The 14,501-nt window shown below is 55.6% G+C and overlaps 2 protein-coding genes across 2 annotated transcripts; one reads left to right on the forward strand and one right to left on the reverse strand.

The window, feature by feature from the left end:
* On the reverse strand, positions 1-4,131 carry LOC135420744 (cytochrome P450 1A5-like). The gene is made up of 7 exons (XM_064668515.1): positions 3,992-4,131; positions 2,527-3,396; positions 1,774-1,900; positions 1,143-1,232; positions 931-1,054; positions 638-724; positions 1-414 (listed from the first exon to the last, which is right to left on the reverse strand). The coding sequence occupies exons 2-7, from the start codon at positions 3,373-3,375 to the stop codon at positions 108-110; spliced, it is 1,584 nt and encodes a 527-aa protein (XP_064524585.1). The 5' UTR covers positions 3,376-3,396; positions 3,992-4,131; the 3' UTR covers positions 1-107.
* A 3,805-nt stretch (positions 4,132-7,936) lies between these two features.
* On the forward strand, positions 7,937-14,501 carry LOC135420745 (cytochrome P450 1A4-like). Its single transcript, XM_064668516.1, has 7 exons — positions 7,937-8,055; positions 9,264-10,133; positions 10,354-10,480; positions 10,741-10,830; positions 10,919-11,042; positions 11,488-11,574; positions 13,168-14,501. The coding sequence occupies exons 2-7, from the start codon at positions 9,285-9,287 to the stop codon at positions 13,472-13,474; spliced, it is 1,584 nt and encodes a 527-aa protein (XP_064524586.1). The 5' UTR covers positions 7,937-8,055; positions 9,264-9,284; the 3' UTR covers positions 13,475-14,501.

Raw genomic sequence — 14,501 nt, forward strand, 5'->3', positions numbered from 1 at the left:
TTTCAATAGTTTCAGTTTATTACATCATCCTGTACAGTTGTACCAGACCCGGCTCTGCCACAAGGACACTCATGTCTTTGCCCCCTGGTGATGTCTGGTCCCACTGCTCAGTTTCTGCTCTTCATGGGGAAGCGCTGCTTGACCTGGAAGTACTCACACCTTTTGTGCTTCAGGCTCAATCCAAAAATTGGAGTCATGTCCACCTTCTTGCCATCGCAGACACTAAACTCCAGCTGCTGGAGCAAGGTGGACAGGAACAAGAAGACCTCCCACCTAGCAATGGTTTCCCCAGGGCACCTCCTTTTCCCCAGGCCAAAAACCAGCACCTTCTCCCCCTCTTCTTTGTTCACTTTGGTTCCATCAGCACTGAGAAAACGCTCTGGGTTGAAGATTTCTGGATCCTTCCAAAGTTTCCTGGAAGGGAAAACATCAAATATTGAGATAGTTTCTCCTGGCAACAGGTGTAGGTGGGACACTGGAAGAACTGCCAAGAAGAACATCCCTGAATTAAGTAGGTCCCTCACCTGCTCCCTTTTCTCTTTGAGAAGGTTGACCCCACTCCTACCCAGGAAGAAAACTATGCAGGAAGGGTCCTGTTTGTAAACTGAGGAGGCTTTCTGCCTCACAGGGTACTTACTCATCATGATTCACTTGCCACTGGTTGATAAACACGCAGCGGTCCTTTGGGATGTAGTAGCCATTCAACACCGTGTCCTTAGTTGTGCTGGGGAGAGAAAAGACGGAGAGTTTGGGAAACCAAAAGATTCTTCTGCATCCTCAGGGGACTGTTAGTTTGCTCCTGATGGTGCTGAAGGAAGGATGTGTCCCAGAGGGATGGTTTTGTGAGGTGCAGTTGTGCTCCCATGAGCCATAACAAAATGCCTCAAGACCACCTCATCCCTAGGCCTCCTCTGCAAGCTCAGTCCCTACCTGTGTGGGATGGTGAAGGGCAGGAAGGAGGAGTGCCTGAACACCTCCAGGATAAAGGCCTCTGTGTAGGGCAGCGTGGGTCGGTCCGACAGCCGCGGTCTCCTCTCCCGGCCGATGGTCTGGTCTGCAGGAGACAGAGCAGAGGGAGTGGGTTGGGGTCAGCCCAGTCCAGACAGGTTTTAGCCTTGGAGGATGGGGGTTCATGGACTTACCCAGTTCTTTCTGGATCCTCTTCTGGATGTCAGGGTACTTCACAAGATACAAGAGGCTCCAGGATAAGGCAGTTGTCACTGTGTCGAAGCCTGGGCAAAGGGGAAGGCATGGGGATGAGGTCTGCACAATACCTATCTCCACCTGCAGGTTAACCATCACACGGAGCAGTCTGGGATGGCTAAGAAGGCAGAGGATGTCCTGGACACACAGCAAGACTTGGGGTTTTATTCTATCACAGAAAACCTTGCTAAAATATCCTGCTCTCTCATCTTGTTTCACTCCTGGGTTGTGTCAGGTTCGTATAACTTCTCTGGCATCAGGGGAGTTTCCACAGAGTAACTCAAAGATGAATCAGTCCAGAGACATTTCTCTCAACCAGAAAAAGTCATCCTGGCTTGTGAACCTCAACTGAGCTATAAGCCATGCCCTTTGCTTGTCCCTGAAGCCTCTTTCCAGGGCTAATTTCTCAAACTGGTCTCTAGAGGTATCCCTAGAAGGTCCAGGAAGACCAATGAGCAGGAGAGTAAGTGCTTAGACACAAACTGGGTGCCTGGTGCTGGACAAAGATAGATCAGACAGAGATATAACAGGAAGGGTCTGAGGAGCTGAGGGGCTGGTGGGAGGAGGCACCTGCTCCAAAGATGTCATTCACGAGGTTGACGATCTTCTCCTTAGGGATCTGCGTGGCAGTGTTTGTTTCCACTTTTTTCTCCAGGCACTGCCCAATGAGGGAGTCGGTGATGTCTCGGATATTGTTCTGTGAGGAAGAGGAGACAACCTCAATGCAGCAGAATTGGCAGAGGAATGGATGTTCCTGAGCGACCCCACCTGATGCTGGGGAAGCCCAGGGTGATAATGAGCATCCTCCATTTCCCACGGCACCTATGAAAACAAAGAGATGGTTCTCCAGGGAACCTGAGGCACAGATCAGATGTTCAACCAACAGACTGGCCCTATCACACAGGGAATGGAGGAGAAGCTGGGAAGCTCATGAAGCTATGTCAGGGAAGGTTTAGATTGGATGGTAGGATAAGGTTCTTTGTCCAGAGGGTGGTCAGGCACCAGAACCGGCTCCCCAGGACAGTGGTCACTGCCCTAAGCCTGCCAGAGCTCAAGGAGTATTTGGACAATGCTCTCTGGCACATGGTGGGATTTCTGGGGGGTGTCCTGTCGCCACCTAAGAGCTGGACTTGATGATCTTTGTGGGTCCCTTCCAATTTCAGGAGATTCCATGATTCTATGATATTCTATGATTCTATGAGAAGGAGGACTGGAGAGAGAGACAATACCCATTGCTTCTTGGCTGCAAGAAGAAAAGCTACTCGCTAGAGAGAGGAGGAGAGCAGGGACACTGCTGGTGCAGAAAGTTCTGCAGGCTCTTACCTCATCATAGGTCTCGTAATGTTGTTTGACTATCTTCTGGAGGAAGCTGAGGAAGGACTTGTTGAAATCTATAAATGCCTTCATGCTGCGGCTGGGAAGGTACCGGAGCAGGGGGATGAAGTCAGCAGGGTATCCAGCACCAGCCACGTTATTAAACTGCTCAGCTGAATTCACCACGCTGAGCAGCTCCTGGTCATTGTGCTCGTAGCGCTTGCCAAAGCACATGGCACAGACGACATTGGCCACCGAGACCACCAGGTACTGGTTAAATTCAAAGCTCTTCTCCTCCTTCATCAGCTGCAGGAACTTGGTGACCAGGTACTCAGCCTCCTTGGAGACATGCTCCTCCAGCAGGCAGGTGGAGGAGGACGTGGGGCTGGGGGCAATGGAGAAGGTCTTCAGGGCATTCTGGGCCAGCTTCCTGCGGGCTTTCCACACCTCCCCAGAGTCGGGGCTGAAGGCCATGCTCTGCCCATCTGCAACATAGCGGAAGCTGTGGAGGTCGGGGCGCCCCTGGAAGTCCTCTCCTTGCTTCACCAGGGCTTGCTTGATGGTCTCCAGCCCACTCAGCACCAGCACGGGCCGCATGCCAATCTTGATCTCCATCACGTCCCCGTACTTCTGGCTCAGCTTGGTCAGGGCCAGATGTGTGTCCTTCCGCAGATCCAGCACATTCCCAAGGATGGGATAGCCCCTGGGTCCCGGTGGGCTCTTCAGCCCCTTGGGTATGTGCTGCTGGAGGGATTGCAGGAGCAGGAAGACCAGGCAGAAGACAGCAGCCACGAGGAGCACCTCAGTGGCTGAGATGGCACCTTGGCTCCCCACCGGCAACATCGCAGCCTTCATCATTGCTGCCAGCAGGTAGAAACCCTAAAGAAGTGAACCAGAGTGTGGGCAAGGGCTGGCATCAGCAAAGGGCTGAGTCCTGTGGATGTTCCTGAGGCTGAGACAGGGCTCCAAGAGCCCTGAAACAGCTCAGGGCGATGGACCTGCCCGTGCAGCACTGGGGGTTTCAAGGGGCAGAAGTTGGAGGCCCATAAAGACTCCTAATGCAGTCACCCATCTCTAAAAGGGGGACCTCAACCCCCCAGAGTGACACCCCTTCCCCTGCAGAAGACCTCAGCACTCACTGGCACAGCCATGGCTCCTGCCCAGGGGAGACTGTCTTTTAAGGAGGCACAGAAAACTGCAGCTCAACAAAGCATAGGGAAGCAGGAGGAGAAGAACAGCAGCTCCTCAGTGAATATGACCCCAGGACCACCAAATCCATGAGGAGTTATAGCCAGCAGGCTGGATCTGCTGAGTGGCCACACCAGCATGGGGGGTCATGGGGAGCGGAGATGCCACAGGGCTGCTCTATGGGAACACACAGCTCACTGAGTGAGCAGGGACGGGAGGGGAGACCCAAATATAACCTTCCCAGTCTTATATCCGCGTTCAAACCCATATGCACACGTTGTCCTACCTGCGGGTCCTTGGGCTTGTTCTACTGTGCAGGGCTCCCAGCAGAGATAGAAGAGGGTGTCCGGCAGCTGCCTGCCCTGGGGAGCAGTGGGGATCCTCCTCTGCCTCCTGAACCTTCTCCTCCTGCCACCTGGAAGACCATGACTCTTTAAGAGCTCCCCTCATTGCGCAACTGGGTGTGTGACCAGAGGAATATGACACAAAAGCCCTTGGAAATAGCTACCCATTAACAAAGGAGGCTGAACTCCGCTGGAGCCACCCCAAGAAGTCAGGGAAGAGCCTTCCTCCCCTCCAACAGGCTCTGGGGGGCATGAATGGTGACTTCTCCTCCTGCACAGAGCATGTGCCTGCACTAGAGTCTGGGATGGGAAGGCAGAAGGGGGGCTCTAGGACAGGGAATAAGAAGGGGTCCCTAAGCCCTGCCCTGGGGAGGATGGAGGATGTACTCTCAGCATCGCTTCCCTGTGGGGTGTGGGTTCCAGCATTTCCCCAAAAACCTTCTCTGGGCTGACCAGACTGTTCCCAGCACCCAGAGAGGTTGTCACCTCTGCGACCACTCTGGAGGTGCTGGGAGCTGCAGGCTGTGTGAGGGGATGCATTTGTGGCAAGGCATCTGCATCCACAGCCCTCTCCATCCCTGGGGAAACATCTGGTGGGCCTCCATGTCCTAGGACTGGTGGTGGCAGGATCATCTGGGCCAGCAGCAGAGCCAGGCCCAGGTTAACGATTGCCCAGGTTTGCGTGAGAAGGCAGCTGGCTCGCTTCCCCTGGCTCCTCCGGGGCAAACAGGCAGTGAGGAGGAGGAGTGGCAGGGCAGAGGGGAGGAGGTGAGCTGGAGAGATAGGAGAGGTGAAGAGGCAGCACAGGGCAAGGCCGTTCATCCCCCCCAAAACAGCGTGACACTCGTCAGGAAATGTTTGAGTCAGAAGGGCTGCTCCTCGAGCTGGGGCAAAATTCAGGGGAATTTGGGAAGTGCAACTGGGATGAGCAGGAATGAGGCAGAGCTTTGAGGTTTGGCCCGAAGTTTCATTCAATCTTCGAAAATTCCAGTGGGAATTTGGCCCAGGTAAAAGCTGAGCTAATATTTAATAAAGGCTTTCAACACCTGGTTTAATCGGACTCATTAATAGCAATGACGCCGTTCTTTAATGATTGGCAAGAACAGTTACAAAACCCTGGCTGCTAATATTCCTGTTGATAATTCCCAGGAATGTCACAGCCCTCCCAGCCCTGGCTTCACTGCTGAGGGGGACCCTTGGGAATGCTTTTGGGGAGGCAGGCTGCAGCTTTGCAGGAGCAGTGCTTGTCTGGCAGGCTGGATCCAGCCAGTGTCTCCCAACCCTGTGGATCTACCTGGATCCATTGCATGGGGTTGGGCAGGTAGAGGGCTGAGTGACCTCCCCCTCCCCTGGCAGCATTTCAGACCTTGGTGGCCTTGTGCTGATGTGGGGAACTCACCCCCGCCTCTCCTGATCCATCATATCCCAAACTTCTGGAGAAGCTGGGGAGGGTCCTGGGGCCAAACCAGGAATCCCCAAGGCATTCCCCGGGACCCACCTGCCCTCTTCCACTCCTTCCCAGCCCTCCCTGGCTCCTCTGTTCTGGTTGCCAAGCCCTGCAAGGGCAGGGTGCATTCTGTTGAGAACAGTGTTAAGAGCTGCTGCCTTGCATGCCAGGCAGCCTCACCCCCCAAAAACACATCCTCACCCCCAGCCACCACCCCTCGCTGAACCCTTGGATCCCTGGAACTGTCTGTGAAGTAGCTGGGGCAATGCTGCCAGCCCCCTGCCTTTGGTGGGTCTTGTACCACACTTCCCTCCGTGGGTCACCATCCCATGGGATTGGTCATGCCAGCGTGTGCGTGCGAGGACAGACGTGAGCGGGAGGATGACGGTGCCTGCAGGCATGTGCACACGTGGCAGGGCGTGTGCGTGCACGAGCACGTGCACATGCAGGAGGGTTATGGGTCTGTAAGGAGCATAAAGGGTGTTTGCATCCCTGAGTGTGTCCGTGCACACGGATGCGCGCCGGCTCTGTGTGTGCAAGGTTTGTGTGCGGTCTGTCTGTGCAGAGACACACCTGCACAGGTGCACAGGTACATGGGGTGGACACTCACACCTGCGTGGGAGGGACGTGGGCACAGCCAGGAGCCATGGGTGAGGGTGCCCCCGCATGCTGGATGAGGCGCCGCAGCGCTGGAGACATCCCCACCTGGGGTTTATGAGTGTCCCGAGCCATGGGAACAGCTGTGGTCACGCCCCACAGTGTGCTCCTGGGGGTCAGAGCACTGTTCAGTGTCCCCTGTACCCCAGAAGGGGACATTTTAGTGGCACAACTAAAACCTCTCCTCTTTGCAGGGTGGGAAACCACTCTCTATCCCACCCCTTGTGGCTGGAAAGGGCTGGGATGACTGCGGCTGTTTGAGAGGGACACGAGTGACAAGGGGGCTGCTGTCCCCTTGCAGGTGATGCAGCATCCTGTGGCAGAGGGGATGCACCCCTGCTGACCCCGATGATGTACCCAGTGCTGGGGACCCCCTACCCCCCCAACACCCAGACAGCCGGGGGGGGGAGCTGATCCTGAGCTGATCCTGAGCTGATTCTGAGCTCCTCTGGCGCCGCCCTGACCCCGGGCCAGGCTGCTGGACGTGGGGCCACCGCCCTGGTCCTTTAAAAGCCATTTCCCCCCCACCCACCCGTAGCGTGACTGCGAGTGACCAGGGCAGCCCTCCCGGGTCCGGCCAGAGCCCCTTCGCACGCGATGTCCCTAATGCCACCTCTGGGACCCCCCGGCAGGGTGGGACACCCCTCGCATATCTCCCATCTCGTTGCAGCTGGGCTGGGAACAAGGATGCGGGAGGAGGGGGGGAGATTTAGGGTGCGGGCTGGTCCCTCTTGTCCACCCTGAAGGGCAGATCCTGGCCTGTCACTCCCGGGGATGGAGGCTGCAACCTCCGCCTGAGACCCCCTTTGGACCCCCGAGCATCCCCCGCGACGTGACTCCCCTCCCTCCGGCTGCACCCTCTGCCCTATCCCAGCCCCACCTTGCCCCCTGGGTCGCTCTGCCAGCAGGGGACAGAGGTGACAAAGGGCACGGCGGCTTCTCACGCGAACCTGGACAATCTTTAACCGGGCCGGGGCAGTCGGGGCCGTGACCCCCGGGGCGGCATTGCCGCCTCTTCCGTGCGCGGACCCGATGGGGCTGTGGAGGGGTCCAGCAGCGTGGGGTGGGGGGAGACGCACGGAGCTGGTAACCCCCGCTTCTGCTTTACCGGGAACACCGGCGGCGGGATGAGCAAAGCCCCCGCGGAGGGGTGTGATCACTTAAGCCCCGCGGCGAGGGGTCCACGCTCATCCCTCCGTGTTCGCGGAGTCCCGTGGAGGGGTGAATACCCCAATCCCCCCCGCTCCTGCCCCGCACCTCGCGTTTCGGGGCGGTTTTCCCACGCTCCCGCTCTCCCCGCGGCTCCGGGCACCGGGGATACCCCGGGGCTGCCCCGGGGCTGCGGGCACCGAGGCAGGGGGCGCGAGTGCGTGTGTATTGGAACCCTGCGGGTTTTGGGGGGCGAGGGGAGCCGGGGCGTCCCCCGGCGGGGTCGTGGGGAGCCGCGGGGCGCGGGACCGGCGCCTTTAAGATCCTGCCGGTAGCGTGACTGGAGTGACCGGGGCGGTGCGGGTTTGCCCAAACATCCCGCCCGCTTCGCACGCGATGCCCGCCCCGGGTTGGAACCCACGGGAGGCACCGACACCCCTCCACCCCCCACCCCCACGCCACGACCCATTGGGACCCTTCCTCCCTCCCTGCTCCTCCCCGCGCCGACCTCCCAGCCTCCCCTCCAGGGATGCGCGGGGGAGCGGGGATCCCGCACCCCACGCGTGGGGGGAACCCCCGGGGAGGGACAGGGGGCAGTGGGGGGGTCCGGGGAGTTCTTGGGGAGTTGGGGGTCACGTGACGGGAGGCGGCCGGACCAATCAGAGCTTGGGGCGATGCATATAAAGCAGGAGCCGGAGGGAGCGGGCACCTGCCGCGGGATCGGGCCCCTTCGCCGCCCCGCTCCGCACCGAGGTGAGTACCCGGAGAGCCCTGGCTAACGATGGAGAGGTGTTGGGGGGCCGCTTCCAGCTCCCCCAAGGCACCTCCAAGTGATGGACAGCCCCGACGTGGGCTGTCCCCACTTTCCGACTCCCCAAATCTCCCGCAGCATCCTTCCCCCATCTATCTGTAGGTGGTTTCTGGAGGGTCCCGGAGGTAATTCCCCCGTCACGGGTCTTTCCGCTGCCGTGGGCTGGGAGGGGGTCTCAGTTAGGCTGCACCCACTGCAGTGCAGGGGCCCCAACAGCCCCCCAGAATCATCACTCCACTGGTGTCCCGTGGGGTGCCAAACCCTAGGGGAGGTGGGATTTTACACTCAGCCTCTTCCCACACCTGCTCGGGGTTTTCTGAAGGATTTAGTCCTGTGAGGACCTCGGAGTCGGACTCGAAGATCCTTATGGGTCCCTTTCAACTTGAGATATTCTATGATTCCATCATTTCCAACAGAGCTGGGAGCAGGGTGCACTCATCCTGCCGCCCCCCGCCCCCGGCTACAGCCGTGGTTATCTTTTGTGGCCATCAGACTTCGGGATGGTTCCTGGCAATGCTGTGATTAGTTTGCTGGCAAGCAGAGGCTAGGATGACTCAAATCAGGATCATCTCTCCTCTAGTCAAGCGGTCCGTAAAACACTTTGCAGGAGAAAAGACAGGTCCTGTGATTAAGAGAGCACCTTTACTTCCCTGGCACACAGAGGAAAAAGCTGTGCACCTATTCCTCCCACTCCTGGCTAAAAAAACCCCTGCTTTTTAGTGCAAGGAGTTTCCTAAAGGGCAGAAAATTGCAGCACTAGTGGATCAGAAGTGAAGCCCACCTCTCCTGCCCACAGTCCTGCGCAGTCACTGCTAAATGTGCCTGAACCTGGAGGTGCTCCATGGTCCTGCCCCTCTTTGGTTTATTACTAAAGATTCTGCCTGCCAGTCTAAAGGTCTTCTCTGGGGGAAGGGGTGTCACTGAAGGCTCTGATGGGCTGAGGTCCCCCTTTTAGAGATGGGTGACTGAGTTTGGAGTCTTTGTAGGTCTCCAACTTCTGCCCCTTGAAAACCCCAGTGCTGCACGGGCAGGTCCATCACCCTGAGCTGTTTCAGGGCTCTCGGTGCCCTGTCTCAGCATCAGGAACATCCACAGAACTCAGCCCTTTGCTGATGCCAGCCCTTGCCCACACTCTGGTTCACTTCTTTAGGGTTTCTACCTGCTGGCAGCAATGATGAAGGCTGCGATGTTGCCGGTGGGGAGCCAAGGTGCCATCTCAGCCACGGAGGTGCTCCTCATGGCTGCTGTCTTCTGCCTGGTCTTCCTGCTCCTGCAGTCCCTCCAGCAGCACATACCCAAGGGGCTGAAGAGCCCACCAGGACCCAGGGGCTATCCCATCCTCGGGAATGTGCTGGAGCTGCGGAAGGACACGCACCTGGCCCTGACCAAGCTGAGCCAGAAGTACGGGGATGTGATGGAGGTGAGGATTGGCATGCGGCCCGTGCTGGTGCTGAGTGGGCTGGAGACCATCAAGCAAGCCCTGGTGAAGCAAGGAGAGGACTTCCAGGGGCGCCCTGACCTCCAGAGCTTCCAGTACATTTCGAATGGGCAGAGCCTGGCCTTCAGCCCCGACTCTGGGGAGGTGTGGAAAGCCCGCAGGAAGCTGGCCCAGAATGCCCTGAAGACCTTCTCCATTGCCCCCAGCCCCATGTCCTCCTCCACCTGCCTGCTGGAGGAGCACGTCTCCAAGGAGGCTGAGTACCTGGTCACCAAGTTCCTGCAGCTGATGAAGGAGGAGAAGAGCTTTGACCTTAACCAGTACCTGGTGGTCTCGGTGGCCAATGTCATCTGTGCCATGTGCTTTGGCAAGCGCTACGAGCACAATGACCAGGAGCTGCTCAGCGTGGTGAACCTAGGAAATGAATTTGGGGATGTGGCTGGTGCTGGCCACCCTGCTGACTTCATCCCCCTGCTCCGGTACCTTCCCAGCCGCACCATGGAGCTCTTTAAGGACATCAACAGGAGATTCAACGCCTTTGTGCAAAAAATTGTGCAGGAGCATTACACCAGCTTTGATAAGGTAAGAGCTTGGGTGCCCTTTGATTTGGGTGGAGATGCTTACAACTGTCAGAGATGCTGCCTGGCAAGGTGGGGAAGAGGGTACACCCTCGTCCTCCCACCTTGCCCAGGAAAGCTCCTTGGAGCACTCTCATCTGCTCTCTGGGAGCCAGCACTAGTTGGGGGATGTTTCCCCATCCCTGTGTGTCTGTGATGTTCCTGACCCACCAGCTCTTCCCCAGGAGCACATCCGGGACATCACGGACTCGCTGATTGAGCACTGCCAGGAGAAGAGTGTTGGGGAGGATACCCATGTTCAGCTCTCCAATGAGAAGATCATCCACATTGTCAACGACCTATTTGGGGCAGGTGAGAATGTTTCTGAGAGTAAAGCCATGGTGCTGGAGGCTGAAGCGGGAGGTGAAGCTGTTGGGGTGAGACCTTGGCCACGTTTGGGTGTGTGGAGCTGCTGTTGATCTCTTGGGTGCATTCCTTAGCAGTGGCCAGAGCTTTTCAGTGACAGCTGATGGGGAAATCACTCTATGGCAAACATCTGGAGTGGTGGGATCTGTAACTCCCACTCATCTGTCCTCTTCTGATAACTAAATGCCTTTTCCATGTCCATCCAGGCTTTGACACTGTGTCAACTGCCTTATCCTGGAGCCTCATGTATGTTGCCTTGTACCCCAACATCCAGAAGAAGATCCAGGAAGAACTAGGTGAGTCCACTAACCACCTTCCTCTGGGTCCAAAACCTCTCTGGTCAGCACTGACCCTAAACCTCTTCCTCTACTCCACCTCCCACAGACCAGACCATCGGCCGGGAGAGGAGACCGCGGCTGTCGGACCGGGGCACGCTGCCCTACACAGAGGCCTTTATCCTGGAGATGTTCAGGCACTCCTCCTTCCTGCCCTTCACCATCCCACACAGGTATGGGCTGGAGTGGCTGACACCTTTTTTGGGGTTTTTTTTTGGAGGTTCCATTTAGGCAGATAATTGCCTGGGAATTGATTCCTGCTAGGGGGAAATATTCCCTCTTGCTGCCGTTCTGGGGTTGAATCCTTTGCATTCAGGGTAGTTTCACTACAAAATATTTGCTAGCAGAGGGATGGTGGACACCCCTGGCTTTATAATTCCCTCCTACCTTGGGAGAGAACACATCCCAACCCATGTGGCATGAGTTGTGAAATGAAACTGGAATTTTTCTTCTTGAGGAGAGTATGACCAAGACTATTGAATCACCCAAATACAATCTGTGGTATTTTCTAGCCAATCCTAAGAGCAAAAATAGGGTATTGAAGGACTTGCCAGGCTTTGATTTGTCATGAAGCTGTGGGTCTCCTCTAACTTACCTTCCCACCTGTGTTTCCTTCAGCACAACAAAAGCGACGGTGCTGAACGGATACTACATCCCAAAGAACACCTGTGTGTTTATCAACCAGTGGCAAGTGAATCATGATGAGTGAGTATTCCAAACCCCCTGTGTTTATCTGGGCTGCCATGGGCTTGCTTGGTGTTAAGATCACTCTAATCCTTGTGCCAAAAGATGAACGGATCATGAAGGAAAAGGCAGATTGAACCAAAAATCATGTGGATTTGATGCTGAGCCCAGCCTTGGCTCTCCTGGGCGTGGTGCTGGTCCAGGTTCCGCAGCTCCCCAACTCCAGGGCTTACCCAGTTTATGTGGTGATGCCCTCGATGCACAAGGTGAGGGCTAGAAGCTCAGGCTGCTGGATAATCAGGAATCAGTAGATCCTCCTGCCAAGCAGATCTTGTGATCTGGGTTGATGGCTCTGGATGTGCTCAATAGGAATGGCCTGGTTCCCTCTTTAAGGGAGAAGAATGTCATGACATGACTCTTGGTAAACTCAATAGGCTTGTGTTGTCATTGATGATAACCAGTTTTGGGGAATGAAAGGGAGTCTTGAAACCAAAGTCCCACCTTCTCTCTACACTGCTCCCCAGTAGAGTCCCTCCTGGTGGGAGTAAGCTGATTAAGGCTTGATACAGAAGGTGGTTCGCAGACCAGGTATTTTGGATCAGAAGCTCAAGATATTTGTATTCAAATACCCCAGCAGCACAGAAACCTTTCAGTATTCCTTCTGCTCCTGCTGCTCTGGTGAGCATGAAACGGGAATGCTGTCTTTAATGTGGAGAGGATTCCCCATATCCAAACAGAAATCCACAGCTAAGACGCTGTTAAATCCCACCTGGCACCTCCCAGCAGCCAAACTGGGACAGATTGGGAAGTTTTGCTGGGAGGATTCAAAGAGAGGAAACCCTCTGGTCTCCATCCTTCCTTTTTGAAGGCCTGCTGACTGATTTCTGTGCTGAAACTGCAGAATCTCTGGTGGTTGCATGCAGAATTAAATCCATCTCCACTATCTGCACAGGCAAACATAATCTGAGGTTGGAACAGAGGTTTCAATAGAATGAGCTGATGGAGTCTGACACAGAGTTGGCATTTTAGATCAGGAACAGAGCTTGCCAAAGGCTTTTTGGATGGTGAAATGAGACAGCACTGCAAAGCTTCTCTCTGCAAGGAGATTTTTTTGATCACTGACCCCATCACAGCGGGTGAAAACTTTCATGATGCCCCAAGGGCTGGAGCCCCTCTGCTCTGGAGACAGGCTGAGAGAGCTGGGGGTGTTCAGCCTGGAGAAGAGAAGGCTCTGGGGAGATCTTAGAGTCCCTTTCAGTGCCTAAAGGGCCTCCAAGAAAGCTGGAGAGAGACTTTGGACAAGGGCCTGGAGGGACAGGACAAAGGGGAATGGCTTCCCACTGCCAGAGGGCAGGGTTAGATGGGATACTGGGAAGAAGGTCTTCTCTGTGAAGGTGGTGAGGCCCTGGCACAGGTTGCCCAGAGAAGCTGTGTCTGCCCCATCCCTGGAAGTGTTCAGGGCCATGTTGGACGGGGCTTGGAGCAACCTGGGATAGTGGAAGGTGTCCCTGCCTGTGGCAGGGGTGTGGAACAAGACGAGCTTTTAGGTTCCCAAACCATTCTGTGATTCTATGATAAAACAGTATCCTCAAGTGTGTCTCTTTGCTGCCCCAGGAACCTTTGGAAGGAACCCTCAGCCTTCAACCCTGAGCGGTTCCTCAACCCTGCAGGGACGGAGATAAACAGGACAGAGAGTGAAAAGGTGTTGTCTTTTGGCCTGGGGAAGAGGCGATGCATTGGGGAGACCATCGGCCGCTGGGAGATCTTCCTCTTCCTGACCACCCTGCTGCAGCAGCTGGAGTTCAGCCTCCGCCCCGGGGAGGAGGTGGACATCACCCCTCAGTACGGACTGACCATGAAGTACAAGAAGTGCGAATGCTTCCAGATCAAGCAGCGTTTTCCCATGAAAAGCTCTCCATAAGCCACCAGAAGAAGGAAAGCCAGCCCTCAGCATCAGACAGCCTGCTTTTGCTAAGGCACAGCCCCTTATGTTGCTTCGCTGGAGGCTTGTTCCTCTCATGGGGATGGGAGCAGGGTGGGACAAAGCCGGCTTTGTCGGGCTCTTCGTGGCGCCTGGAGCCAGCTCCATCACCCTTCCCCGCACGGATGTTCACCAGAGGTCCAGCACTCATGCCTCTTGGAGAGATCCAGGGGGATTGCAGCCCTGAGGTGGGGAGGAGGATGCTCGGGGGTGGGAGAAGCAGGGTGGGATGTTGGTGGGGTGTCCTCTGCCCTGAGCTGGAGCTGCGATGGACAACTCCCTTCATCCAAATGTAAATAAACCTCAGAGAAACCTGACCAGCCTTATCTCACAGGGGGAAAGCCTGTTTTCCAAAGCCTTCAGCTCTTTGTGCCAATGGGAATGGGTGCTTCCCGCTGCTCCAGGTGCCTTCTGAAGGGCTCTCAAGGCTGCACCAGAACCCATTTGAAGAGGACCTGTCCTGTGTGCACCCACCCACCTAAATTCCTTGAATGTTAACTCATGGAGTGAATTCCTGAGTGTTTCTACCAATCCTTGGTGGCAGACTACTAGGAAAAAATAAATATGTCCATAAGGAATGCTGCTCATAAATTGAGATGTTAACTGAACTCCTAACACAAAGCCTGGAAAATATCAAGGGACTGGGAAAAAGGGACAGGAAGGACAGAGGAACAGTAGGACACTTCTGGCTTTCAGACTAACTCTGTATTTGCTGCTTTTTTTAATTAATAGGGTTTTTTTCTTATCAAGCAACAGATTTCTATATCCAGACTAATTAAAGGAACAAGGATTTGAGGACTGCAGAAGGTGCCTTATGCTGCATTCTGCTTTAGCCAGTGGGAAGGTGAAGCCTTATGGCAAACAGAGCAGCAATTCCTGCTTGTTTGTACTTGTATGGAATGCAGCTGTGTGCTGTGATAGAAACCACACAATATTTCTAACCCAATAAATGCTTATCTGAAAGTTT

Source organism: Pseudopipra pipra, chromosome 12 (assembly GCF_036250125.1).
Source record: "Pseudopipra pipra isolate bDixPip1 chromosome 12, bDixPip1.hap1, whole genome shotgun sequence".
NCBI lineage: Eukaryota > Metazoa > Chordata > Aves > Passeriformes > Pipridae > Pseudopipra > Pseudopipra pipra.